Source organism: Enhydra lutris, unplaced genomic scaffold (assembly GCF_002288905.1).
Source record: "Enhydra lutris kenyoni isolate GAN:26980312 unplaced genomic scaffold, ASM228890v2 scaffoldscaffold2, whole genome shotgun sequence".
NCBI lineage: Eukaryota > Metazoa > Chordata > Mammalia > Carnivora > Mustelidae > Enhydra > Enhydra lutris.
Genome location: NW_019154086.1, coordinates 65,787,848 through 65,814,162, shown reverse-complemented (window position 1 = coordinate 65,814,162; position 26,315 = coordinate 65,787,848). Strand labels below are relative to the sequence as shown.

Genomic DNA, 26,315 nt, shown 5'->3' with positions numbered 1-26,315 from the left:
GGAATCATCTATTTATTTGCACTTCACCAGCAGAGTCACTGGAGCCTCATGTTATACAGATCCAGAGTTTGACACAAAGGGCGGGGAGAGAGAGACATAGCCTTAGTGATGCAAACCATGAAGCAAGAAGGTCACAGACTAGAGTGAGAGCCAAGCCGCCCACACATGCAGCCGCAATGAGCCACAGAGGCAATTCCCAGTCTTACATATAGAGTGCACCACCCTGAATTTTAGAGATAGAAAGGAGTTTTGAGATTGTAGAACATATTCTTCATTTCTTTTAAAAACTGAGATAACTGAGGCCAAGTGAGGTTAGGAGACTAATGTAGGGCTCTAGAACTAACAAGTGGCACTGCCAGAACGGAAACCTTCCTGACTACCAGTCAACCCCATAGCACACTCCCCATGCTGCCCCATACAGAGAGAACAAGAGCCGAGCACCAAAGAGATGGGTGCACACAATAAACATGGCCAGCAGCAGATCCTTGACTCTGGATTTTACTACAAACTTAAAAAAAAAAAAAATTCTCCAGCAATCACAATATATAATAAAAGCTGTACTCAGAATAGCAACTTGTCCCAAGAATGTGCATTTACAAAGAAAGGCAGAGAAACTCTAGGATCTTCAAATCTCAAGGCATAACTTAAAACAGACAGAAAAGCAGATCTGTGTCATCAAGAAGAAAAAAAAATTCTTTTTTTAAAAAGAAGAATGGATTTTGCTGGAATAGACTCAGGGTGGAGTAGGAAGTGTCTACATTTGAGGGTGTTAACTCATTTTTGTAAACCATTTGCCAAAAGTCAGAGGAAATCCCCAATAATCTCAGCAAAGGAAATATTTTTTAAAGACTTCTTTAAAAAAAATACATCTTTCTAAAATAATACATACTTCTCCCACCCTGTCTCATGTAAAGTTAGCCTCAAACAGAAAGCTGTATTACAAAAATTCTTCAAATTAAATGATTATTAGCTGGTCTTTATTTACAAACTTCATATTACATAAGGAGTTACTGCATTTCTTTCAATAGAGTACTTGCATGGGAGTATTCCTTCAGGTACAGATCTAGCCAAATCTTGCCCATTTCTCTAAAGTCTTGCTGAATTCCCTTATGGCCACACACCTGGATGGCCAAGAGCCTCTGGAGTTCTTTAAGTCTATGTTTTAAAAGAGGCGAAGTGCACTCTTGACCATGCCCAATCTCTGATAGTGCTTAGGCTATAGAAGGTAATTAATAAGTATTTGTTGAATGAATTCTTATTGATTTGAAGCAGAAACTAGGCTCTTCATTTCTTAACAATGCTCAGTGTCAAAATCAGAAGCATCCATCTGGCTTTAACATGGGTTGGTTTTTGCTTCTGTCAAAAGTGGCATGTTTAGTTGGACATCTGGGGAAGTAGTTACAGTTCCTTCCAAAGTGAACCCACTAAAATATATGACCAAGCACATGGAGCCTAAGTCAGTTATCCACTTGCAGAGTAGTGTCACATTTAGAGATATATGGACATTGATTGGCAGGTCTTACAATGCCTCTCTCAAGTGTTGAAAAGAACCAAAGAACTTGGAGTCCAGCAACTTTTATTAAATTTACTTGTTCTCACTCACTTTAGAGGGAGTGCCCAGACTTTCACATGACTAGACTTCTCTCATCTGTGCCATCAGATACTCCTACTCTCTTGTCTCCCTCTCCTCAGGGCTGAGGGTTCCTGCACCCTTAGCTTGTTATCCTGCCCTCCCAGAGCAGGGCCTTTCAGCAGTTTGTGCTGAAAGCTTTCCTCTGTGCCTGTAGCATTGCTCCCCCTCCGTAGGGAGTGAGGGAGGTGGACAAATACAAGTGAGCAAAGGAGACTGGGAGGGCTGTGAAGTCCCTCCTGTTATTAATACTCCATCTCAGCATCCAAAAAAAAAAAGACTGGGAGGTGGCCCTTCCAGGTGTTCGTGTCACATGCTCCATACCAGGTGTTTTTCTTTTGAATCCTAATTTTAAAAAGTGGGTTACTCCAAGGAGTTCATCAAGCAAAGAGACCTTAAAGCTGCTTTCTTGGTGATTATAACTGCTTCAAGAAATTTTGGTGGTTGATGATACCATTTTGTGGGTTAAATATACAGCCCTCTCCCAACATGCCTGGCAAGTTCCCCACAAACACTGTAGTACAGTGACGACTTTCTACAATGAAGGTACTACTCAGTGCCATTTCCAGGACACATTGAACATGTAAACAGAATAGGTTGCCTCTTATCTGACACGATTTGAAAGACATAAGGAGGACTCTCATGCTTTAACAAATTCTTCCCTTCAAATGCTACTTGGTGGAAATCTTCCCATTAGAGAATATAGATCCTCTTGCATTATTGTTTTATTCGTACAAACATCTTTAGGAAAAAAGTCAAATGTTTCAGAGAACTAACACATTTAGCTGTTAGCCATTAAGACCTTACTATGAATGACAATACGAGATTATTTTCAAGGAGTAGGCTAGCAGAAATGGGGCAGTGACTAGAGAAATTTTTATAGATGGGTAGTCTGGAGCTGAAAGTATTGTAAAGAGAAGGCAAGTCTGGAGTGGGGCAATAGAAGTCTTTAGGTATTAAGTTCAGGAGAGGAGAACACCAAGAATGTGGGTGGGTCCCAAAGGCATGTTGATGCCTACCACCCATTCTGGATTTCCCTCCCAAGTTTTAAAGCTGCCTTATAGAGGATTGTATCACACAACTGATAACTGACAAGTACAGAGCTTGATATATGCTAAAAATTTAGCAGATGTTAATGGAAATTGAATTTAAAGCATCTGCTTATCATCGTGTTTGTCTGTCTTCATCCTGACAAAACCACAGGTTTTTTTTGTTTTGTTTTGTTTTTTGTTTTTTGTTTTTTTTACATGAGTGGATCAAGAATCAGGTCATTAAAAATAGATCTTTCAAATGGAAATTAAAACAGAAAAGAGGTGTGAAGGTTCTTGCCAGTCAAATCAGCTAGCACTTTGTCAGGAAGGAATCATAGAAATGTGGGCTGAGAAGGGTGTGCCTTCCAAAAAAGAGGTAGAAGGGAGGGCAACTGGGAATGGAATGTCATCCCCTTAAGCACCAGATTCCCACAGAAACATTTCTGCAAGTCGGTAATTTCACCTCAATAGCTCAGTGCATCCCTGTAGTTAGAGTTTCCTTGATTAAATAGAGCTAGCATAGCTATTCAAACAACATCTGTACTATATTTTAGAAAATGAAGCAAAATCAAATTTTTGTGTGAAAAAAATCTATCTGTACTGAAAGGAATCCACAAATAAACTGCAAATATGTATAAAACACCTTTGAGATGCGAAAACCACTCTCTGGGCCCAAAAGACAAATGATGGCTGACCACTCAGTTTAAAAAGGATCCTACAAGGCAGCTGCAAATGTGCACAAGAGCAATCAGGTTCCAACAAGTGTTCACCCACCTTAAAGAAATCAAACAATGGAGTTATTCCTTTTGCCAGTTAAGGCTCTTTGACATGATGTTATCTTCATATGTTAATGCCTATTTTTAAATTCCATTAGGTTCTACATTTTCCTAACCTGTTTATAGTGTTTGAGGCCCAGTGAGATACCTAAGTACTAAGATTTCCTTTTTCTTCCTCATAAATGCTAGATATCTTAGACCTTGGCTGAAGAAAACACTCATGCTCAACCATAATAACAGCATTGCCATGTCCATTCACTGAAACAATATACATGATCCACCCTGTGGGACAGGAATAGAGAATATGGTCAATCAACCTTTAACTATTAGCAGACTCTGTAAATTTTTCCTACTCACGTACTTTATTTGTAACCCTCAAATCAATACCTGCAGCACTTCTGTGGTCATTTGTGGACATGTGTAGAGAGACAAAAAAATGTGAGCTACCTGACATGCGTATTTCCAGCTGAGGCTGAACAGGGCACCTCTGCTTCCTTGTTTCAGCTCTCAGACTGTAAACAAGCATCCTTTACACAGTCTGTTTAGTGCTATGTTTTTTCCATGTTTGTGTTTTTTGTTGCTGATTTCCTTGTTTAAAATGGCCCCCAGGTGTAGAGCTGAGATGCTGTCCTGTGGCCTTACAGAGTATAAAATATGTATATCAGATAGGTTCTGTTCAGGTATGAGCTATAGTGCCCTTGGCTTGAGTTTAATGCTAATGAAGCAACAACATATATCAGATTCATTGTTTTTAAATAGAAACATACAAAAACAAGGTTAAATATTGATTGGCAGACAAAAATGTGATCAGAGACTCTCAGGAAACTAACCCTGTATTTCACTTAAAAGGAATAGCTCAATGTTTGCTAATAAAGTGTCTGCAGCAACTTTATAGAACATAACTACTGTGAGTAATGAGAATTAACTGTATTGTGGTCCATGGTTTATGGTGAGAAAAATAAGATTCAGAGAAACTAAATCATTTCCTTTAATGTCACCCACCCAGTTAGCAGTAGGGAAAGACTAAAATTGAGGTGGTTTATTTCCAAGTCCAATGATCATTTTTCTGCCTAATAACCCCTTTCTACAATCTCACCTTAATTATGGATCTAGAGAAGGCTTTCCTTTACACATTGCATGGGATGGCCAGATTTACTCAGCATTCTCCAGTCTAGAGGACTCTCTTTCAAAGTGCGTCTTTTTTAAAATATGAAAGGGGCACCTGGGTGACTCAGTTAGTTAAGCATCTGACTCTTGACTTCCACTCAGGTCATGATCTCAGGGTTATGAGATCAAGGCCTATGTTGGGCTCTGTGTTCAATGCAGAGTTTACTTGAAATTCCTTCCTCCTCTTTTTCCCTCCCCCTCTGCTTCTCTCCTTGCTCACACTCTCTCTGTCTCTCTAAAATGAATAAATACATACAGTCTAAAAAAATATGAAAAACAGCTGAAATTGAATTTTGAAGCTGAAAGGGGCAAAGACTACATGACACTTCAACTTAGGTGGTGCAATTTTAATGTCTGAGTTATGATGATTCATGAATAAAAGATACAGGAAGGGAGGAAGATAAGATTAGACTTCATTGAATGTTCCCTCTGTACCAGGCAAATATAGCCAATTCCAATATTTTACCTTATCTAATAAGAAATTTATTTACCTATTATCTTTTAGAAAAGATGGTGGTTTCTAAGAAAATTGATCTCATATATTTTTAAAGAAAGATACCTAACAATACGAACAAGTCTCTAAAATTCAAAACTAATCTCTTTCCTATTAGAACAGCAAAAAACTAAAGAAGAAAAAAAAATCAGCAATACCAAGCTATGGCAAGGGTATGGAACAACTGAAATCTTCATAGTTTGCTATAAATGTGTATGGCTTCTTGGAAAACAGTTTGGCACTTCTCATAAAGCTAAACATATACTGAATATCTGACAAAGCAATCCTACTGCTCTATGTTTACCCATGAGAAATGAAAGTATATGTTCACACAAAGATGTGTAAGCAAATGTTTATAGCTGTTTTAATCACAATTGCCCAAACTAGAAACAACCGAGAAGTCCATCAATTAGTGAGTAAACAATTAGTGGTAGAGCCATAGAACGGAATTCTACTCAATGAATAAAAAGAACTACTAACACCTGCAACAATGTGGCTGTATCATAAGAGCACTGTGCTAAGTGAAAAAAATCTAGACAAAATGTCTACATGATACATGCTTCTATTATAGGACATTCTGAAAGGGCAAAACTGTAGATATAGAATCAGATCAGTGGTTGTCAGAGGCTGGGAGTAGGGAGAAGAGACTGACTACAAAGGAGGACAATGGGATTTTCTGGGGTGATAAAAATGCTTTATATCTTGACTGAAATTGGCAAAATATAAAAGTTTATCAAATTGGATGAAACAAGGGTAGACAAATAGGAAACAGAGACATCTTTCATAGTTTTCTTAAATTTTGAAGGAAAGAGGAAAGTTGCTTGTTCTCTAAATTAAGCTGGAACCACAGAAGATTATTTTCTTTTTAAAAAATATTTTATTTATTTATTTGAGAGAGAGAGTGAGCAAGTGAGTGTGTATAAGCAGGGGGAGGGAGAGAGAGAGAGAATCACACTGAGTGCAGAGCCCAACATGGGGCTCCATCTCACACCCCTGGAAACCTGCCCAAGATGCTGTTTGAGATTCTCTTTCTCTAATATACAACAAGCAAGTTTTTTGCAGACAGTCTAGACAAAGTATTTCTTCTGTTTTATGAGACATTAGTTACTTTTAACATGTTGACCTGAAGATTATTTAATAATTAGATATATTAAAAACAATATAGAGAACTTCTTAAAGAATATGGTTATAATCATGTTATCTTAGAAAAAAGGGAGAGATACTGAGAAAGTACAAATGTTTCATTTGAATGTAGATAAAAGCCTTTAATTATTGGAAGTTTCTTCCCTCTTTCGTTATATTGTAATAAAATGGTAAAGCAAGATGACAAAATGAAACCTAAAATCAATACATGAGTCCAAGCAACAAAGTCACTTAGGACTGAATGCCACTGCTGCCCTGGAAGAGAAGAGCCAGTGAGGATGAAAGGTCCTTCACTTCCCAGGACAGAGTGGGGAAAAGATCCTAAGACAGTGATCTCCAGTCACAGTTGTGACTTCCCATGGCACACTGCCTGTTTGGATGATGGTTTCAGATTTTACTCAATTTTTTGGACTTCCTTACTTTTTTCTTTGCCACAGCATCCCTCACAACTCGAGTCTGCTTCAAAAGCCTGAATGTTTTGCTTAATTAGGTGTGCTCATCAACAGTGGATAAAGGAGTGGTAGAAAATGAGTTTTTTACTGCTAAAACAGCCCTTCCTTGGCAACTCTGATAAGACGCTCTGGGAAGGTCAAGTCTGTGGTGCTTTGAACCTGCATGAAAGCAAGAGACCACATGGAGTCTTGTGATTCCTTGAATGATGATACACAATGGTAAAAAAGACTTGGGATCTAGACTGGAATTTGGTCTGGAAAGAGGAACTAAGCAGGAAGACTCTTTATCCCTTGTGACCTATATCATCCAAGAGACCCAGATATTGACTGGCCAAGGAACAGGCCAACTGGCTGGAAACTACTTACTCAATTTTATGTTTTGTTACTTGTGTTGTTAATAAGGTCTTAGTAACTGGTGATAAGTGTCTCATTTTTTTTTTTTGTAATCATTTTATAAACAATGGTATTTTTTTTGAAGGGAGCAAATGAAGTCAGCTTAAAGCTCTAATCACATTCATTAATGAAGTCACACTAGAGGTCAGATATAGGTAGAGCATTTATTATATTGTAGTATCCTGTTTAGCTCATCTACTTCTTTTGCTAGGATATAAACTTCACAGGAACCGTAACCATTGTTCTTCTTTATATCTTTATCCTTCCTAACATTAGTTAGGTGCTTATAAAGTCTTTTTCTATAAGAGACAAGAAATTTCACAAATGCCTACCCTGGAGATATAATTAATGAAGAATGTTATGGCATAAACTTTAGCATGAGGTCAAAGCCAAGGCCAAAGTTTAAAGAGATAAGAGCCTGGCCTGATCCAAGTTTGTCCTAGGAGGCCCATTTGTTCCTCAGGGGAATTCAGGGATGTAGGTCAGCTACAGGGTGGATCTTGATCTGGTTCTCTTTAAGCTCTCTTGGGCACAGGTCAACTTTCCTAAATGATAGCATGTCCAATACAGACTCACCCTTGGCCTTGGGCCAGTCCTGAAATGGCCTCTGGAATGAAAGTCAAGGCCATCTATTAAGTCCTCAGAAGACATGGTCTTTAAACTGCTCTAACCTATCAAATATTTTCTGTGATTACTTTAGAAGGTTATTTGTTTACATATTGTTTTCAAATGTAATAACATGTTTTCAGTCACTCTTTGGTGAGCATTTATGCCCAGGTTTTTTGGTAATGGATCTAAAAATTATCTTCCAGTATTTATTTCCACTTATCTTTTGCCTATCAAAGCCATATGCCAATAAATAAAATGATCTATATTTCTCATTCTATTTTTAACTCCACTTAAATCATCCTTTGAATTACAATAAAAAAGTCATTCTCTGTATTATCTATTATTACATAATAAATTAACCCAAAGCTTAGATACTTAAACAACAATAAGCATTTATTAGCCATACAGTTGCTATGGATTAGGAAGAAACTTGGGAACAGGTTGGCTAGGTAGTTACAATTCAGAACCTCTATGAGATGCATTCAAGATATTGACCTGAGCTATAGTCATCTGAAGCCTTGACTGGGGCTGGAGGATGCACTTCCAAAATGGTTCTTTCATATGGCTAGCAAGTTAGTGCTGGCTATGAGGAGGAAGAAGTCTCAGTTTCTCACCATGTAGCCCTCCCCACAAGACTTCTCCAGATTGAGTGATCCAAGATCAAGAGCAAGGTGTGAACTGCATTGTCTTTTATTACCTAGCCTCAGAAGTCACACATCTTCATTTCACTTCTTCTATATGCTAATGGAGCACAGGCCTGCCATGTTTCAGTATGTGAGGGAACTCTAAAAAGGCATGAATACCAGGAGAGGAGGACCTTTGAGGATTATTTGAATACTATATTTCTACATTTAATTTTTTTGCACCACAACAAAACTAACAGCATAAAACAAACTGTGTCTTCACATTTTAGTTGTGAAGTTTGAGATTTTTCATAAACCATCTCAAAGCCCTTTCTATGTGTTCTATGCACATAGTGGTAATCCTTCTAGCCACTTACTTGATACATCCTAATTCTAGCTCAGTAAAAGGCAACTGTTTAGACATATAGCTCTTAACTTTATTGGCTTCTAGACATCTTTGAGAATCTCAAAACCTCAGGGCCAATACCCTCCAAAATGTACATACAAGTATACTACTTCACATACAACTGCAAGAGTTTTATGGGCTCCCAGAACTAAGAAAAGAAAGTCTAACCTACACAGTGTTTTCAGCTGGCTGCCAAATATGAATATCATAGCTAATGCTCAATAATGGGTTTATGTCCAGTATTAGCCAAGGGGCTGGCCAACAGTCTATGTAAGTAAAAATAACAAAGAATTTTTATGTAAAATATCAAGTTCATCTTCAATTTCGCAGTTGTTATTTTTCTTGATTGACCTGGAAAACTGTTCATACTTCATTAGGATTTCTTGAGTTTGGGTTACACTTAACAGATGCTTCAGGCTAATATTAAACATTAACTTTAACATATATATACACACAAGCAAATGATTCTCACTAATACCTCAAAATGTCACCAAAAACCTTGCAGCCCCAGTTTTAAACATTACTCACTACCAAACAAGTATACATTAATGGCGCATGCAGCTCAGAGTTCCAGCCAGGTATGGAATAAAAGGTTGTTTCTAGGTATAAGGGCAGACAGAAGTTCATCACAAGAATCAGTGGTGAACTTACCATCTCAAGCTAATTTTTTTTCTGCAGACATGTCTCCTATACTGAACAATGGAAACCATGGGTTCTCCAAGTTTATAGAGCTACAATAAGCTAGCTAAGTTCCTCTTAATCACTTTCTTTGAAGCAGTGTCTCAGGACTTGGTGCTGATTATATAAAAATATCAGTCTTATTTCTCTAGACACAGTTAATCTCACCAGAATCAACAATGATAGTTGCTAAACATGCAGATGACGAACCTACTATATCAGAATCTGGTATGAGTGTAGTAAGGGGTAGGGGATGAGAAGGGAGGGGATGGGGAAGGTGGGGCTCTGTATACTTAATAGATTCACTAAGTCAGTGGTTTGCAAAAATGTGGTCCCAGGGCCAGTGGCACCAGCAGCACCTGGAAACTTGTGAAAAATGCAGATTCTCCAGGCCACCTCATCTCTGACCCACTGAGTCAGAAACTCGGGGACGGTGCCCAACACTCTGAAGTTTAATAAACCCTCCAGATGCTTCTGATACTCACTCAAGCTTGAAGACCACTACTCTTAGTGGTTCCTTGCTCTTCAATAGTCTGAGAATTATTATCTCCATTTATTATCAATAAAACAAGATTCATAGGTTTATTTTCCTATTCTCATCTTCCACAACCAGAGCTTGTGGATGGATGTAGGATGCAAGTACCATAAAGGAGGAAAATAGGTGGGAGAGAGACTTTAGTTTCAAAGCAAATAAATGGAGGTAATGTTCTTCTCCTTAAAAAAAAGGGGGGGGGGACAAATGTTCTCACAAAATAAGAAAGTGTCTAGAAAGAAATATCCCTAAAAAGATCTTGACTTTGCTAATGCTTATCCTTTAATGCCTTTTAAATCATTTGATAATGTAATTTACAGGAAGTTTATTTAGTGTTAACGCCTGTGGTCCCTTTGTGGCCTATGAAACTCCAGCCATGAAAAGGAATGTTCGAAATGGATGTTTCTGGGATACCACAAAAACCTTACAGATGACATGTGAGCATGGTTTATGACGATTTTGGAAAACACTACAGTAAATACTTGTTGTCTTAATTTTCTGACATAAGTGAAAACAGATGCTTAGAATGAATGGCCGATTAAGAACAAGTGTTATATAATGTAATTCAGCTGAGAAATTTAGGGGATTATAAAATTAAATTATGTTCTTTGTAAAGATCTGTGAAAGGCACCTGAAAGTACTTGAAAAATCACTGACACGTTGCTGAAAAATTGTGAAAGTGAGATTTCTTGCCAAGAGTATGTGGAGAAGGAATTTTGACTAACCAGGAGTATGAAGTATCGTTATTTCCTTAAGTGACTTAAGGATATTTTTAATTAGTCTTTTGAAGATTGAGTTTAATATCAATATTTAAAATTTGAGTTACTGTCTTCCAAAACAGGGTAATAAAAATACTCACTTGCTCCGGTGAAAGATTGTTTATAAAGATTTTTCAACTAGATTGTTCCATATAAGAGCAAAACCCTAAACCACAGTAATACCAGTATGTTAATCAATCAAAATCCAGTGGTTCCCCACACTAAGTTTAACCCATTTCTAGGTCTTTTATCTGTTTCATATTTATTGGTTTTTGGTTAGCATCTGAAGGAGAACCAGCACAATAATGCAGCATAGCACACACGTGTGTAAGCACACACACCCGAATCTGGAAACCTAATTTTACATATATATTTTTTCACTAGTCATTATTACCGCAGGTCATGGTTGAAAAGGTCTAGAAGCCAATAGACTATGTAAAGTTTCTGTGGCAGAGATACTGGAGTTCTTCCAGCACAAGTGTTAAAACTTGAAAAAGACATGAAAGCAGAAAAGAAGAGGCTGGAAAGAAAGAAAGATTAGGAAGGCATCTGTGAGTGTAGCAAAACAAAGGGGAGCTGGAGAAGCGGAGATCAAAGAGGGAGGCGGGCACACTGAAATGGTATTAAATGCCTGCAACTGTGATCCGGTTGTCAATTTGAGGATCACATTTCTCAGGGACATTTGATACAGAAACTCAGTTTCAAGGAAATGTTGGCTACCAGTGAAATGAAGAGAAACATGGCATTTGAACTTAAGATCTATATCAACAAGCCCCTGGTAAACAGCAAAGTTCTCTGCAAGCTCTTCAAAACATCAAACCCCAACAACTACAATGGAACAAAAATCCAGGAATAAAGAGAAAAGTGACCTTACAAAATATCACTGTAGTATCTGGCTTTTATCATGCCATAGTTCAAGAGATGTAATAACTTAGGCCATCTTCAAAACCATTTAAGAATGAACTATGGTGTTAATATACAGTTATGGTTTGTCCAATCTGATAGGCACAGAGCTTATCAGCTGAATGTAAATTTGTGCTTTCTGCAAGCTTGCTGATGTCAAGATAAATGAGTGGGAAGCTATATTTTCAGTCAAGTGGAACATTTAGCATGACACACAAACACCCACCATTCCCTCGAAAAAATTATGAAGTGTGCATTGTCATCCAAAGGGATGATTCCTTCTCTATCTGAACAGATAAAAAGTCAACGGTAAAGTGAAAATGAGGGTCTAAATGGCCTGCAGAAAAGGTTGGGGTTGGAAGCCTGGAGAATGTTCTGAGGAATTCTTTGGCATTAAGAGAGGGAGAAAGAGGAAAAAAGGGAAGTAGGAAAAGAAGGGAGAGAGAAGGAGGGTGAAAAGAAAGGAAGATTAGGAACAAAAAAAGAGGGCAGGGAAAAAAATCTCATTATGTGACTGATCAGATCAGCACAGTACCTGAGAGTTGGCTAGACAGAGGGTAGCAGGCATCCAGGGGAATTTCAAGTCACGTAGAACTGCATCCCAAGGATATGTGGGGGTAAAACTGACCATGGACCACAACTCGTGCTCCCAAATCTTTCACAATAAAAGGTAAATCTGCTCTGAGCAGGGCCTTCCACAACCTTCAGTGGGTTGGACAAAGTAACAGAAGCAGGACGCTGATGGCAAGAATTATGCTTTAAAAATCCACAGTGCTGGGGTGCCTGGGTGGCTCAGTGGGTTGAGCCTCTGTCTTTGGCTCTAGTCATGATCTCAGAGTCCTGGGATCGGGCTCTCTGCTCGGCGGGGAGTCTGCTTTCCCCCCACTCTCTCTCTGCCTGCCTCTCTGCCTATTTGTGATCTCTCTCTCTCTGTGTCAAATAAATAAATAAATTAAATTAAAAAAAAAAATCCACAGTGCTGTTGGTTCCTCTCCTCAGGCCCGGTGTCACTGTGAGGCTGACCCACTACCGGCCCAGGCTCAGGAAACGGCCATCCAGCAATGGAGCACTCTGGCAGCTCAGCATCCTTTCAGGAAGGTCACGTGAGCAGAGCTTCCAGGCGGTCTTCCTCTAACTGCCATGGCTAGAGGATTTTCAAAAATGCAAATGCATCGGGTCTTCACATCCCCTCTCCTTCTTCTTCTTTTTTTTTTGGAGAGAGAGAACACAAGGGGAGTGTCAGGCAGAGGGAGAAGCAGGCTCCCCACTGAGCAGGGAGCCTGATGTGGGGCTAAATCCCAGGACGGGATCATGACCTGAGCTGAAGGCAGACACTTAACTGACTGAGCCACCCAGGTGTCCCCTCACATCCCCTCTCAGGTTAAGAAAGGTCCTACCAAAAATGAAACGAAAGTCACCTTACCATTATTTATTAGTGGAAGCTAAAAAGAGAACTGTTGTGTTTATTATACCCTTTTCTCGGAGAAGCAAATCTGATTTCAGCAGGGTCAGACCATTTGCCCAGACTTGCACTTCCCCCTGCACTTCGCCCACTAGCCCCTGTTGCTATTTTCCAGTATTTGCCACTTCAATTCATGGTGAAACTCCAAACTAAACCTCAATGGAAGAACATGGCCAGCATCATTTTACTTCTAATTCTGGTGAAAACATGAGTAATTAGGGAATTGTTCTGTGGCAAGAGGATCAGTAGTGTGTTTGAAGAGGATGAGCCAGTCAGGGGAAGGAGAGGCTGTTCTTCAGATCATCTGATACCTTGTCCTACACTGACTACCTAGAGACGCTTTAACTCCATCTGGGAAAATGAAAGGAGAAGAAAACTTTGTCCTGTATCCCCTGCTGGCGTATCTGTAACAGGACTGAATTCCAGAGTTCTCTGTCAGCATGACATTGGCAGCTGCCCCAGACTCCTCCTTCAATGACAGAATCTGCTGCTCTCTGAAAAGGAAGGCCTGTTAGGGCTCGCATGCACACATGTGCACACTGGACTCTCAGTGGGGCGCTTGGGAAACCAGAACATTTCTTATCAGTTAATAGAATGGAAAAATCAAAGAATGGCATTTAAGGAGAAAGGAAATCTGCGACTCTATTTGGGCATCTTGTCGGAACTAAAATACCCCAAGCTTGGTTAGAAAGGGTGTGTTCTCCCCTCAGAGAGGAGAGACCCTTTGTTTTATTAGAAAGAAATGGAATACATTTCAAAGATGTTTCAGATTATGAGCCATCCTATGTGCGCACAAAGTATCCTTAACATAAAATAGAAAGAAGATGAGCTGGAATACATATGGTAAATGGGCCCAATTAAAGGAACCATTCCCGAAGGTGATTCATAAAAGTTGGACTGTCTAACAGGGAAATTCATTGTACCTTTGTTTAACTCCTGCATTTTGCATTAACTAGGATCATGGAGTGCTTTCTTTGTTTTTCTTAATATATTACATTAATTCATTTATATATCTATCTTTATGTATTTATGTATTTAATATTTATATATTTAAATATATATTTATTATATATATAGCTTAAAGCTAGTGCATGACAACACAATGGAATAGCACAACTCTTACAAATTTTTGCTAAATAAGGATAAAGAATTAAGACACCAACAGTTTCATCTAAAAGAAAATTATTTTTCTGTGGCCAAATAGTTTTCAATACAACTTTCTCAAACTCCCTGAAGGCAGGAACTGTCTTACTTATCTTTGTAATCCTAATATTGATTTTTTAAAATGTCAGTTGAATAACAGAATGAATAAATTTAAGTCCAGTCCTGAAAAACACAATCCACCATAGTTTCTCAGATCTAGTTTCTGAGATTTTATGAAACTAGAGATTAGCACTTATTTTCTAACACCAAAAACAAATGTTAATCTCAGTTTGAAACATTTCCTTGTTCTATATAGTCTGAGAAGGGAGTTTCAAGAAATTTTCCAAATAAGGCTTTAAAATTCTAGAACAAAGCAGCAAAAAAATAAAAATCATCTTTGAATTGATGCTAAAACTTAAATAGCAAAATGCTTTTCTTCTAACTTTTAAATTTTACTCTGTGAAATATTTATCAAGCACTTAACACACACACATTTTCCAAAACTGTAGCTCAGTGGTTCTCAACTCTGGTCATTGGAACCACCTGAAGAATTTTTTAAATTTTTATTTATTTATTTATTTATTTGAAGAGAGAGAGCACAAGCAGGAGGGGCAGCAGACAGAGGGAGAAGCAGGCTCCCTGCTATGCAAAGAGCCTGATGCGGAACTCGATCCCAGGACCTTGGGATCATGACCTGAGGTGAAGGCAGATGCTTAACTGACTCAGCCACCTCATTTTAAAAACTCTCCCACCCCAGGCCAATCAAATCATAAATGAGTAGGGAAGCACAGCAGCTCTGATACTTTTGAAAACATTCAGTTACTCTAATGCACAGTCAGGGTTACAACTATCAGGATAGATGTTACAGTATTTGTACTAAGAAGCTAAACTTACTTTTTTTTTTTTTTTTTTTTGAGAGAGAGAGAAGGCATGAGTGGGGAGAGGAGCAGAGGGAGAGCAGCAGTGGGAGAGAATCTCAAGCAAAATCCATGCTGAGTGCAGAGCTGGACATGGGGCTTGATCTCACAACCCTGAGAGCATGACCCGAGCTGAAATCAAGAGTTAGCTGCTTAACTGACTGAGCCACCCAGGATCCCCAAGAGCTAAACTTACTTTAAAAGAAAACATTGAATGGTTATATCATCAGTGAAGTTTGAACTGGACCTCAACTTTATGTAAAATTAATTTCTAATCTGACCAGCAGATGCTTGATGTGCGTGGACTTGGTTTGGTTTTCTAATGTATAGACTTTAGGTATATAGTCTGTGACTGGAGAACAATAATGAACCTCCTATGAAAGCATCATATCTTCTACCTCCTTTTCAGAATTCCACAGGGAGGAACATTAGCTGACTGCATAGCTTGCTATACCAAGAGAGCCTAAAAACCTCAGGCTAGCTATAAGGTTCCCAATTTTCTACCAAAGTCACTGGGAATACAAGTCAGTGTTTTTGTTAGATCAAGGAAACCTAAAATACAACCTAAAATTCTCACTGTAGAAGGTTCTTGGTGGGGACCCCAAGCTAACTTGAATGTCAGACTGAGCCCTGATTCAGTCTTCCTGTCCACAGAACTTCAACAAAGTAGACTGAGACCATGAAGTTTACCCTTCTTACCATGCACCTCTTGGACCTTTAGGACAATCCCAACACAAGAGACCATGGGCTAGAGAAAAACACACACACAGGATACTCTAGCACTAAACATTCTAGAAAACATGTTAAGAATATATCCTGTGTACAACCTAAATTCTGTTTTGATTCCTAGAGCATATGGAAGAATTGTTTTATTAATAGCAAAAATGATCTGAAAGAAGCTCCTTTAGTTCATCCAGTTGTCTCCATCACAGCCACTAATACAAGAATACATTCTTCTGCCAAACACAAATTTAATTTGACCTTATAACAACTCCTCCATTTACTGGAGAAACCACCCATTGATATTTCAGAAGCATATTTTATGGGGACTGTGTCATCAACTCAATAGGGGCTACTTTCTTAATATTTATATATTTTATTAAAGAAAATTTTTGCTTTGTCTTATGTGGTCATTTGATGTGCCACAGAGGAAATCAGCAGAGGAATTTAGGCATTGACTGGATTCTTGCATACAGAAAACTGTGTCACAAATATTTACCTTAAGTCTTTGCACTTATCATATTTATCTTTATTCTCAGCAATTTCCTAGAATTGACCTCAACCATGGAGGGAGACAAATTGGCAATGTGTCTAATGGGCATCTGCCACTAAAGGCTGGATTCTATGGGAAATGGATGGGTGCTAATGCTCAAACCAGTATATTCTCTGGAATTAGATTTCCTATATTCATAGTTGCACTGTATCACTTACTAGCTATATGACCCTAACAGCCATTGACCATTTTGTGGTAGGTAGACTCTAAGACAACCCCCAATAATCCCTGTCTCCTGGTAGTCATTCTCTGGTGTAATCACCTTATATGACAGGAAACTTCCATGATTAGGCTACATAAGATTGTAATTTTCATCTTGCCAGCAGACTCATCTGGGCTTGTACACTTTGATGAAGCAAGAAGCTATAACAGAAAGGCCCATGTGGCAAAGACCAGAGTGACCTCTGGTCAACAGTGAGCCCTGGCCAACTCTCTGTTCAGCCTGTGAAACACATCCAAGGAGAGGCCCCAGCTAAGCCAGACTCAGTCTTCTCAAAGCAACTGTGAGATAATGAATGTGGGTTGTTTTAAACTGATGAGTTTGTGGTAATTTGTTATGCATCAGTAGATAAAAAACTCTTTAGGCTTAGTTTCTCATCTGTGGAATGGGAGAAATAATAACATATCGTTAACAGGCATGAGGACAAAATGAGATGATTTATCTAAACACTTAGCATTAAACACCAAGCCTGCTATAGAGTAATATGATTATCATCTTCTTTGTATTTATTAAACAGTTTTTTAAAAAAAAAAGATTTATTTATTTGAGAGAGGGAGAGTACATGAGTGGGGAGGGGATAAAGGAAGAGAGGGGATACAGAATCCCCACTGAGCGTAGAGCCCATCATAGGACTCGATCTCCAGACCCTGAGATCATTACCTAAGCTGAAATCAAGAATTGGAAGTTTCACTAACTGAGCCACCCAGTGCCCTTCTTATCATATTTTTAAAATGTCATTCTAACAGATGTATGTATTGAAACCATTGCTTTTCTATTCTTAGCATGTTCTTTCTTTAGCTAATACTATTTATTTTTTCACTTTTATTTTACTATTCTATTATCTCTCACTTTAGATTATCCTATTTATATTTTAATTTTATATCTATTCTTAGATCACTTTAAGTTCATATATTTCAACATTCTTTTATACCTACTTTTATAATGACAATCAGGAAACAAGCAAAAGGAAAATCTTTCTGAGGATAGTCACCCAGATAGAATGGCGCATCACATTTCCTGAATGACCCTCTCTTTATTAGACACCTTACTTTTGCCTTAGACAAACTTTCTGTCAACTCACATTAACCTACAAAAACATTTTGGCTGTCTTTTCTGTGATACAGTATAGATAAATTCTTTTATTCTTGATTGTTCTGCTGGACCCCATTACCTTGAAAGAGGGAGAGAAGTTAAATTCCTTACTGTTCAGTGTCTCATAGTCAGATATAGCAGTCTGCAAAGCTGAATGAAACCAGTGAATGTCTAATGAACACAGGGAATTTTATTTTCAAACACTGGATTCTAAACATGACAGTCTCAGCATAAAAACAAATTTAATCAATTTTTACATTCTTAATATAAGTTACTTCTATAGCAAGGTCTGGATCTTATTCAGTTTTACTTAGTAGATGCTTAATAAACATCATTTGAATAGACAAATCAATAAAACTGCCATGAAACTTTAGAGGTGTCAAAGATGCTAAAATAATTCTCCCATGATTTTCAAACTTTTTTTGTTTCCTTTTAGCAGGGGAGCCATTTTTTCCAATGCACTCTTCTCCAGTGACACCGGAGCATAAATACATACCACTTATTAAAAGCAGAGTTCTACCCGTTAGGCTTCTTTTGCACTCCACACTATTCCTCCCCCCGCCCCCAGCCCCTACAACATCTCTGCCCTAAGATTAAAGAGATTTTCTCCAGCCCCTCTCAAGTATCAATCACCTTTTGGGGAAATGGACTGGGCCACTTGAGCAACACATGAAATTTTGTCAAAGTGAGATTGGGAGGAATCCATGGAGAGTGAGAACCAGACCCCAGGTACATGTCTGGGAAGGTTTATAGGGCAAGACATAGGAGTCCTCCTCTCCAAAGACAAGCTTCTATTCCCTCTTTGTAATTAATCCTGGGGAGTCCGGGCAGAAAGAGACAAGGAAGACACAGTTGCATCCTTTGTGGACTTCCCAGTCCTGGCTTCTTCTCTGAGTACTTTAACACCCAGCTGAGCACAGGCACCTGGGGACTGACCTGGCGTCTGGCCATGCAACTGTCTCTATTGGGAAGGGCTCTCACCTCTCAGACATCCTCTTCCTTGCCCCAACTTATATTTGTCTTCCAGGCCTCTACTAAGTACTTTATCCTCTCCTAATTCTTGATCCCTCCAGGCTGGATTGGGTCCTTCTGGCTGTTCTCAAAGCTCTTTGTGCTTCACCCAAATTGGAGGATAATCTCGCTCTAATTATTTCTTTACATCCCTGTCTCCTCCATTAACTGGTCAGCTTCTTGAAGACAGGTGCCAAGCTGTGTCTTCCTAGCCTCAGTGCTCTGCATATACATGGAATAGAATAATATAATTTATAACAATTCATAATAATTCATAATATAATTCATAACAATTCATAATTGTTATGAATAAATTAGCTTATCTTCCCATAAAGCAGGAAACTGATATTACACACAAATTAAGGGTATAGCCTCTGGCCACTTGCTGACTGTGTGACTGCAAATCACTTAAACACTCTGAACACGATTTTATGCTCTGTAAAATAAGAATGGTAGAATACCTGCTTATAGGGACCTTGGAGAGTTTAGATTTTCCACATTAAAGATATTTAGCCCTAAATTACCACAGGCAATCTGAGCCCAAAAAATGTTGGTAAGAGTTATTAATAACTATGGAGTTATTGTTATTATTACCATCTGCCCCTGGTTTTGGTCCTGGGAATCCGTGATTTCTACCCTGTCAGGTAAGAACCTGAGGCAAAGAGCCAGCTGCCTCTTCGCTCTGCCAACATGCCAAGAGTCACACCCAAGAGCCTTAGGCTTTCAGGCTATCTGATTACACTTGTATCTTGGATGTTCCCCTGTGATTTTCCTCACACGTGCCTCAGGACTGATAGCGTTAGCTAGAAATAGTAGCCTTTGCCTTCTGGCTGATTACTATCTTCCACACACAGGAGTTTCTGCAAAGAGGTATGTCAAGCCCCTCATGTCCCACCATGAGCTTTTGTTGGCTCCCTTCACTACATATTGTTCTCTGTGGTTTTTATCTTAGCCTGGTATGCAATGGGGGAAGAAAAGTTCTGTGGTGCCAAGAATAAAGATTCCAAGAGGTAGCTGGAGCACAGGGGCTTTCAAAAGTGTAAAACAATGCGGTGATTCTTCTCAGGGCCTGTACGTTATGGCTTAATTCTCTTCCTGAAAAACAAGTACAAGGGGATCTCTCCAGGAAGCACTGTGAGGCCTTACCAATCCCCAGGGAAAGCTGATCCTGAGGCAAAGGTGCAGCTTTCCATAGAAAAGAACACTGTTTGGTCTTGGCAATCAAACATTGGTTGATGATGGTGAGGCTAGAGCCCAGGAGAGGTCTTCTCTCATTGTCTGTAGAGCAACCCTTAACTCCCTTGCCCCACCTTTCTGCCAAGAACATGATGCCTAAATGTATTGCCCTTCAAGAGATTTGTCAGTTTGGACACAAGATCACAAATTATAGTGCACATATTTTAAAATATTGGTCCATTTTTCTATGACCCAATTAACATTATATCTCATCTCATTTAATTCTAAAACACTATGAGATAGTTATCATTATTCCCCTTTTACAGATGAGAAAAATGAGGTTTAGCAAAGGTAAATGATTTACCAAAACACATACTCATTAAGTGGTAGCGAGGAAAAGAGATCCATTAGTAATAGTCTCTAACTTTAAGCTTTTGAAAAGTAAGAAAGACACTTCCAATATCTTATTTTCTATAACAAAGTATGTGGCTAGGTATGCAAATAAGCAAAGACAAGGGACAAATGAAATCTTATTTAACAAATTTTTTAATAAAATAATATTTTTCTTATAAAATATATATATTTGTATTATAAATATTTTTTATAAAATAAAATATATAATTTTATTTTATAAAATATATAATTTTTCTTATAAAATATATATGGCTATTCTTAAAAAATTTTTTAGGAAAAAATATTTTTCTTAAAAAATATATATATGGCTATTTATAAGAAAAAATATATATCTCAACTATATATGACAACTAAACAGATATATAGTTACAATAATTTGTGTATGTATGTGTATAGGACATGTTCTTGGGGAAATGTGAAATTAAGGTAATGTTTATGATATTTGCAAGAAAAATTGTATTCACGAGAAGGGTAGCATCCACACATATACTGCACAATGTAACTAGTAGTTTGGGGTAGAGAAGTCTGTTCACCAGGTAGGAAAAAAGGCAAGACATGGAATTCTGACTTGAATCCTGTCCTGGTTCTGCCATCAATGAGGGGAAAGTTACTAAGCTTCCTGCCTTTGGGTGTCTTTATTTACAAAATAAACAGTTAAGCTAGGGCTCCCAAATAGTGGCCTGTGATGAAATTTTCATTAGTTGATGGTGAAAGAGAAAAATAAAAACAATAGACTTACTTGTATAAATTCATTTATTTTATAAATATGTTAAAATGCCTTGTTGTGATGAACAATGGGGATTTTGTTTCCTCTTTGAACATCCTCAAACAATTCAACTATGTCCTCTGTAATGGAACCCTGATAGTGAAAGTATATCTGTCTTTTTACCAGTTCATAAATCAAAAGGTCTGGCAACCACTCAATTAACCCTTAATGTCCTGTCCAGCTTCAAAATTCTAGCCTCTTCTTAAATCACAGATGATATAAAACTAACTCTAAAGTGGCAAGGAAAAAGAAGAGAAATGCTTTTTATTCCCCTCCCACCCCCGTTCTTGTTTAGCTCATCATTTCCCCAAATGTGTTCTGTGAAAGATGAACAAAATATTATAGCTATTATATATTATATTATAATCATATTATTATAATTATTATATTATAGCTATTTCACTAGGAAATGGATTGAGTTTGAGAAACAATGGGTTAAAAATATTGGGCAGGTTTTTTTACTGAGTGATTCTCAGACCTTGTGAAATTCTCACATCTGTTGGGACTCCCCAAAAGACAACAAAGCACGAACACTCCTTAATTTATTGGTGGAGAGCAGATGCCTGCCCAACTTCTTTTGACGACAGTACACCTATTCTTGGAACATAGTTTGAGAAAGGTGACTTCAGCTAAAAGAAAGTTCCTTAGTAGTTTCCATAATAGAGAAAAAACATAGCACCAGAGACAAGAAAATTGTCAATTATTTTATAATATAATTATTTTAATTTGACAGGGCTTTTTAACAATTACCAAAGCCATGGCTATTTCTTAAAATTACAAAGGAAACCTGGATGAGAATTCTTCAAATTAAAGTGCAACGAACCAGAAAAAGTTTTGTGGCCATTCTGGGCAACTTTCTATTCTTTTTTTAACCACAACAAATAAAGGAAAACTGTGTCAAGAGATTTGTATCCACTGATTGCAACATGATAATTAAAACATTTGGAATTTGCAGAAGTCTGCAGTAACAAAAGTATGGCTCTAATCCCTACACAGTGAACATTAGGTAAAATAAAACCATCTGTAGGTATTGAGCCTGAGAAAACCCAACTTCTCTCCAATGATGTGTCCTTGTTAAATATTTCAGGAGGAGGAACAATTAATTCTAAATGCTTGTGCCTCCTAATTGATTTACTTAAACACTTTCACTATGATCAAGAAACAAAATTGTTAATAGAAGGAAAAGATCTAATAGTATATGTTTTTACTATTTATTTATTTATTTCTACATAATTATCCGATCAGCATTAAGAAGGTTTACTCAGCCCTTTTTATTGCTTTTTACATCACCAAGCGAAATAGCAACTAGCTAAGGCCTCCAGCCCTCACATCCTGGATTCAAGTTTCACTTGCCACATTAAGGAGAGAAGAGTTTTCACTTGAGACAGGATGATTTTGGAACAAACTATCCAAAGGGAGGACCCAAGAAGGATCTTTTGGATAATCTGACACTAACAACCTTCCTTTCTGATTCTGTGCACACCAGGTTTTTGACAAGCCTGTGGCTCTGCATTATCTCTGATATTTTCCATCATAACTGTGTATTAAGTTCAGCCTGTTTTTCATAACCCTGCTGACTACAACAGTCTGCAGCCATAAAAAGCCTTCCCTGACCTACAGTTGGCTTAGAAAATGCCTCTGCAGATGAACAAAAGAGTACATGCAATGTTTATGTTCAGAGACAGGAGAGAGGCAAGCTCTTGTGGCAGTGCTGATAGGCGCAAAAGACTTTTAGGGTCTAAATTTAGAAAGGTTAATTTTCTTTTGATGGCATTTGTAAACAAAATACCAACACTAAAATGAGAGCAATTTAGCCAGGAAAAGGGGGAGCGTCCCATCCAGCAGATCAAACCCTCTTCTAAACTCCCCCGGAGAGAAATGTCTACACATTAGCGCGTGATCGTACTTTGCTGTGCCCTGCTCGAGTCCCTCAACCCCCAAGTTAGCAAGTACGCGTGAGGTTTACACCATCCAAAGTTTCAGAATCCGCTTCCTTTATACCTAAAGCCAGTACTGGTTTAATCTCTGGGAAGGGGAATAAAAACACCAAACAACACTTTTTAATAGACTACCATACCCATCTACCAAGACTCAATATACAAATACTGTAGTTTGAATCTACAGCATTCAAGCTACTGTGAACCTGTTAAACCTAAGAAGTTGGTCTTCATCTTTGCATTAAAGAGATTCAACTGAAAAGTAAATAACAGAGGGGGTAAATAAAAGGTAAAAGTTAAAGCAACTGCTTCACACATCTGAACTTTGACTCAGAAGAACTGTATTCCCCCCCCAACCTGGTAAAGCAGATCACACCTAATTTCAACATTTAAAAACTAGTATCTCTCAAAAATTATTTTTAAAACACAAAACAGCAGAGCTACTTGCCTTTTGGCAATTTCTGTGCATTTCCCAGGGCTAGTGCAATACTTCCACAGAAAAGCAGACACCCCAAGCTGGACAGCATGTTGCATTTGCCACCTCACACGGGGAGTGATGCTGGTGGGCGTCCCGCAACCCTGGAGCTGCATTTAAGTGGACTGTCTCCCAGTGACAGAGGCGGGCGGCTGCACTTAGCTCTGCTGTGGGCTTACTCACAGGGGGTGGAGACAAAATGACATCACACCCTTTCCCACACACACCAAAAAAAAAAAAAAAAAGGCACAACAGCAAAAACATACCATCACATTTCTCTCTGCTAGGTTGTAACTGTCTGTTCTCTCTGTGATATAAACATTGAAATTTTGGTCAATCTATATATGTGAAAGAAAAAGTACTTAGGCAGTTCTTAACCATTTGATGAACTACTTTTAAAAATCTAGAAAGGCATACCCCAAACCACTGGAACAGAATAAAACCTTATTAAGAAGGAAACTGTTTTTAATTATCTAGTAAAACAATCCAATTCTTCTTTTAAATGGGAGTAAACTTGTAAAAGTACACTTTGAACCATTCCGAAGTTCCAATATCACGAGAAATTTTTAAGAGTAAGTCATTGGTTAGATAGCAATTCGTTATACATAACACAGGTATGTATATAAGTGTATATACACACACAGATACATACGTCCATCTATTCTAGAGATCTGGATGTAGAAATGGAGAAATTGCTATTGCTAATCGATCCCTAGCTCTGGCCAGCCTCTGGAATAGTATTCTTATCTATATGATTGCATTGTAATCTTCACAGTGGCTATACAGGAGACACAGTGTTATTCCCACTTTACCAGTTAGAAAAACTGAGGTTCAGAGAGGTTAAGTCTCCTGACCACACTGGGGAATTCTAATGGCTAATCATTTTGGTGGGCTCTGAGGCAGAACTGACTGCAGTTTAAATCTGGACGCTCTGTGCCTTTGAGCAAATTTCTCTATCCATATCTCATCAATATTGTGTAAATTCAAGGGCTTGCTCCTTGTGAGGCACTGGTCTGATCAATTCACACATATTAACCCATTTCTTCCCCCAAAAGAACCTAACAGGCAAGCATTGTCATCATCCGCATTTTCCAGACAGAAAAATGGGGCACAGAGAGGTTAAGTGAAAGGCGTGAGGTCATAGTGCATGTCAGCAACTGAGCTGGCGTTTTAATCTGGCAATTTAACTCCAGAGCCTCCACTCTTAACTGCTAAACTTTCCATTCTAAACCAGAGATGATAGTACCAATTTCATAAATTTGCTAGCAGGAAGAACTTTTGGACAGTACTTACCATAGCACCTGGCATACAAAAAGCATATTATAAAGGACAGCCACTGAAAACTACAATAATGACAGTAACAAAGCCCCAATTAAGGAGAACTATGATTCTAACTGGACTTGTTGGTCTCTAAGTCCTCACAGTTCCTCTCTCCCTCACCCGCAATCTAGACACATCACGGGAACAAATGGGTTAATAGTGTACTCAAAATGCCATCCAAACATTTATATTGACTCTGAAAATAGCTCGTTTCATGGGTTTGCTGTAGTTGAACCCAAACACTAAGTGGGAAGTGGAATAATGCTGGTCAAATAAAATTCTACTCAAAAAAGTTACCGAAAGAAAAATTGAAGAGACGCCTCATCTTCCAAAAAAAGCGTGAGAAGGCACATTGTTAAAGTCATTTGGAGCCAGCCAGGTCTAAGCTCTCACCATAGGAATGCTCTGGCACCAGCTACGGAAGGGATTGGGTTATTTAACAGGTCTTTTTCATCTCTAATTTTTCACTTGGATAGGCAGCTCTCGCAAACCCAAGTTTGGACATTCATCCAGCTGGCACGGCGGCCTTGGCTTCTATATGCCAGTGCCATCAACTTAAGCCAGTGAGGCCACTGTGCTAGCAGGAAACGACAGGTTTTCTGAGGGGGGGAAAAAAAAAACCCAGCAGAAATTCTGAAAAGAGGGCTGGTTCCTCCAACAGTGAGGGGCCGGTCCCAGAGTTAGGTAATGGAATTCAAGAGTCAGCCTCTACTTGGCCCTCAGGCTAAGTCCGATCATTAGCAACCAGTACTTGCAGTTTGGAACTGACTGGGGGGCTAATTAAATAGAGGGCAATCTCCAACTGTTTTGTCTGAAAAATTACCTTAGCTAGTAAGGCAAGGAGCATTCAATGCAGATGTTAAGGCATTAGAGGTCTCCTCAGACCAAGGAGGAGGAACATCCTCAAGAAACAGACCATGTCAAAGGAGGTTATCCACCTTTGCAGAGAACAGGAAATTTGTGGTCGTGTCAGAGTCCCCACGTAAAGAGGAGGTACAAATGTTCCAAAAGCACTCTTAAGAATGCTGACATTAAGCCCTGGTTCAAATGTCTCTGCAGGCACTTGTGTCTGTATTTATCCATAAATATAAAACTGTGATGCTCCATAGGGTGCCTAGGTGACTCAGTCGGTTAAGCGTCTGCCTTTGGCTCAGGTCAGGATCCCAGGGTCCTGGAATCGAGCCTCGCATAGGGCTCCAGCCCCACATAGGGCTCCCTGCTCCACGGGGAGCCTGCTTCTCCCTCTGCCCCCTGTTTGTGTTTGCTCTCTCTCTCTCTTTCTCAAACAAATAAAATCTTGGGGGGAAAAAGTGTGGAACACCTCAGTGGCTCAGTCAGTTAAGTATCTGTCTTTGGCTTGGGTCAGGATCCCAGGGTCCTGGGATCAAGTCCCAAGGTTGGGGTCCCTGCTCACTGAGAAGCCTGCTTCTCCCTCTTCTGTCCGGCACTCCCCCTGAATGTGCTCTCTCTCTCTGACAAGTAAATTTAAAAAAAGCAAATCAAAGCAAAACAAAA

General features: G+C 38.7%; 1 protein-coding gene across 1 annotated transcript in view; it reads right to left on the bottom strand.

Moving 5' to 3' along the window:
• LOC111146515 (ABI family member 3 binding protein) overlaps positions 1-23,547 on the bottom strand; it is a 259,405-nt gene extending 235,858 nt beyond the window's left edge. The window contains exon 1 of the mRNA XM_022502061.1: positions 23,454-23,547. Coding sequence (XP_022357769.1) covers positions 23,454-23,532 — 79 coding nt within the window. The 5' untranslated portion in view covers positions 23,533-23,547. The remainder of the gene's footprint in view (positions 1-23,453) is intronic.
• Between the last annotated feature and the right edge of the window lie 2,768 nt (positions 23,548-26,315).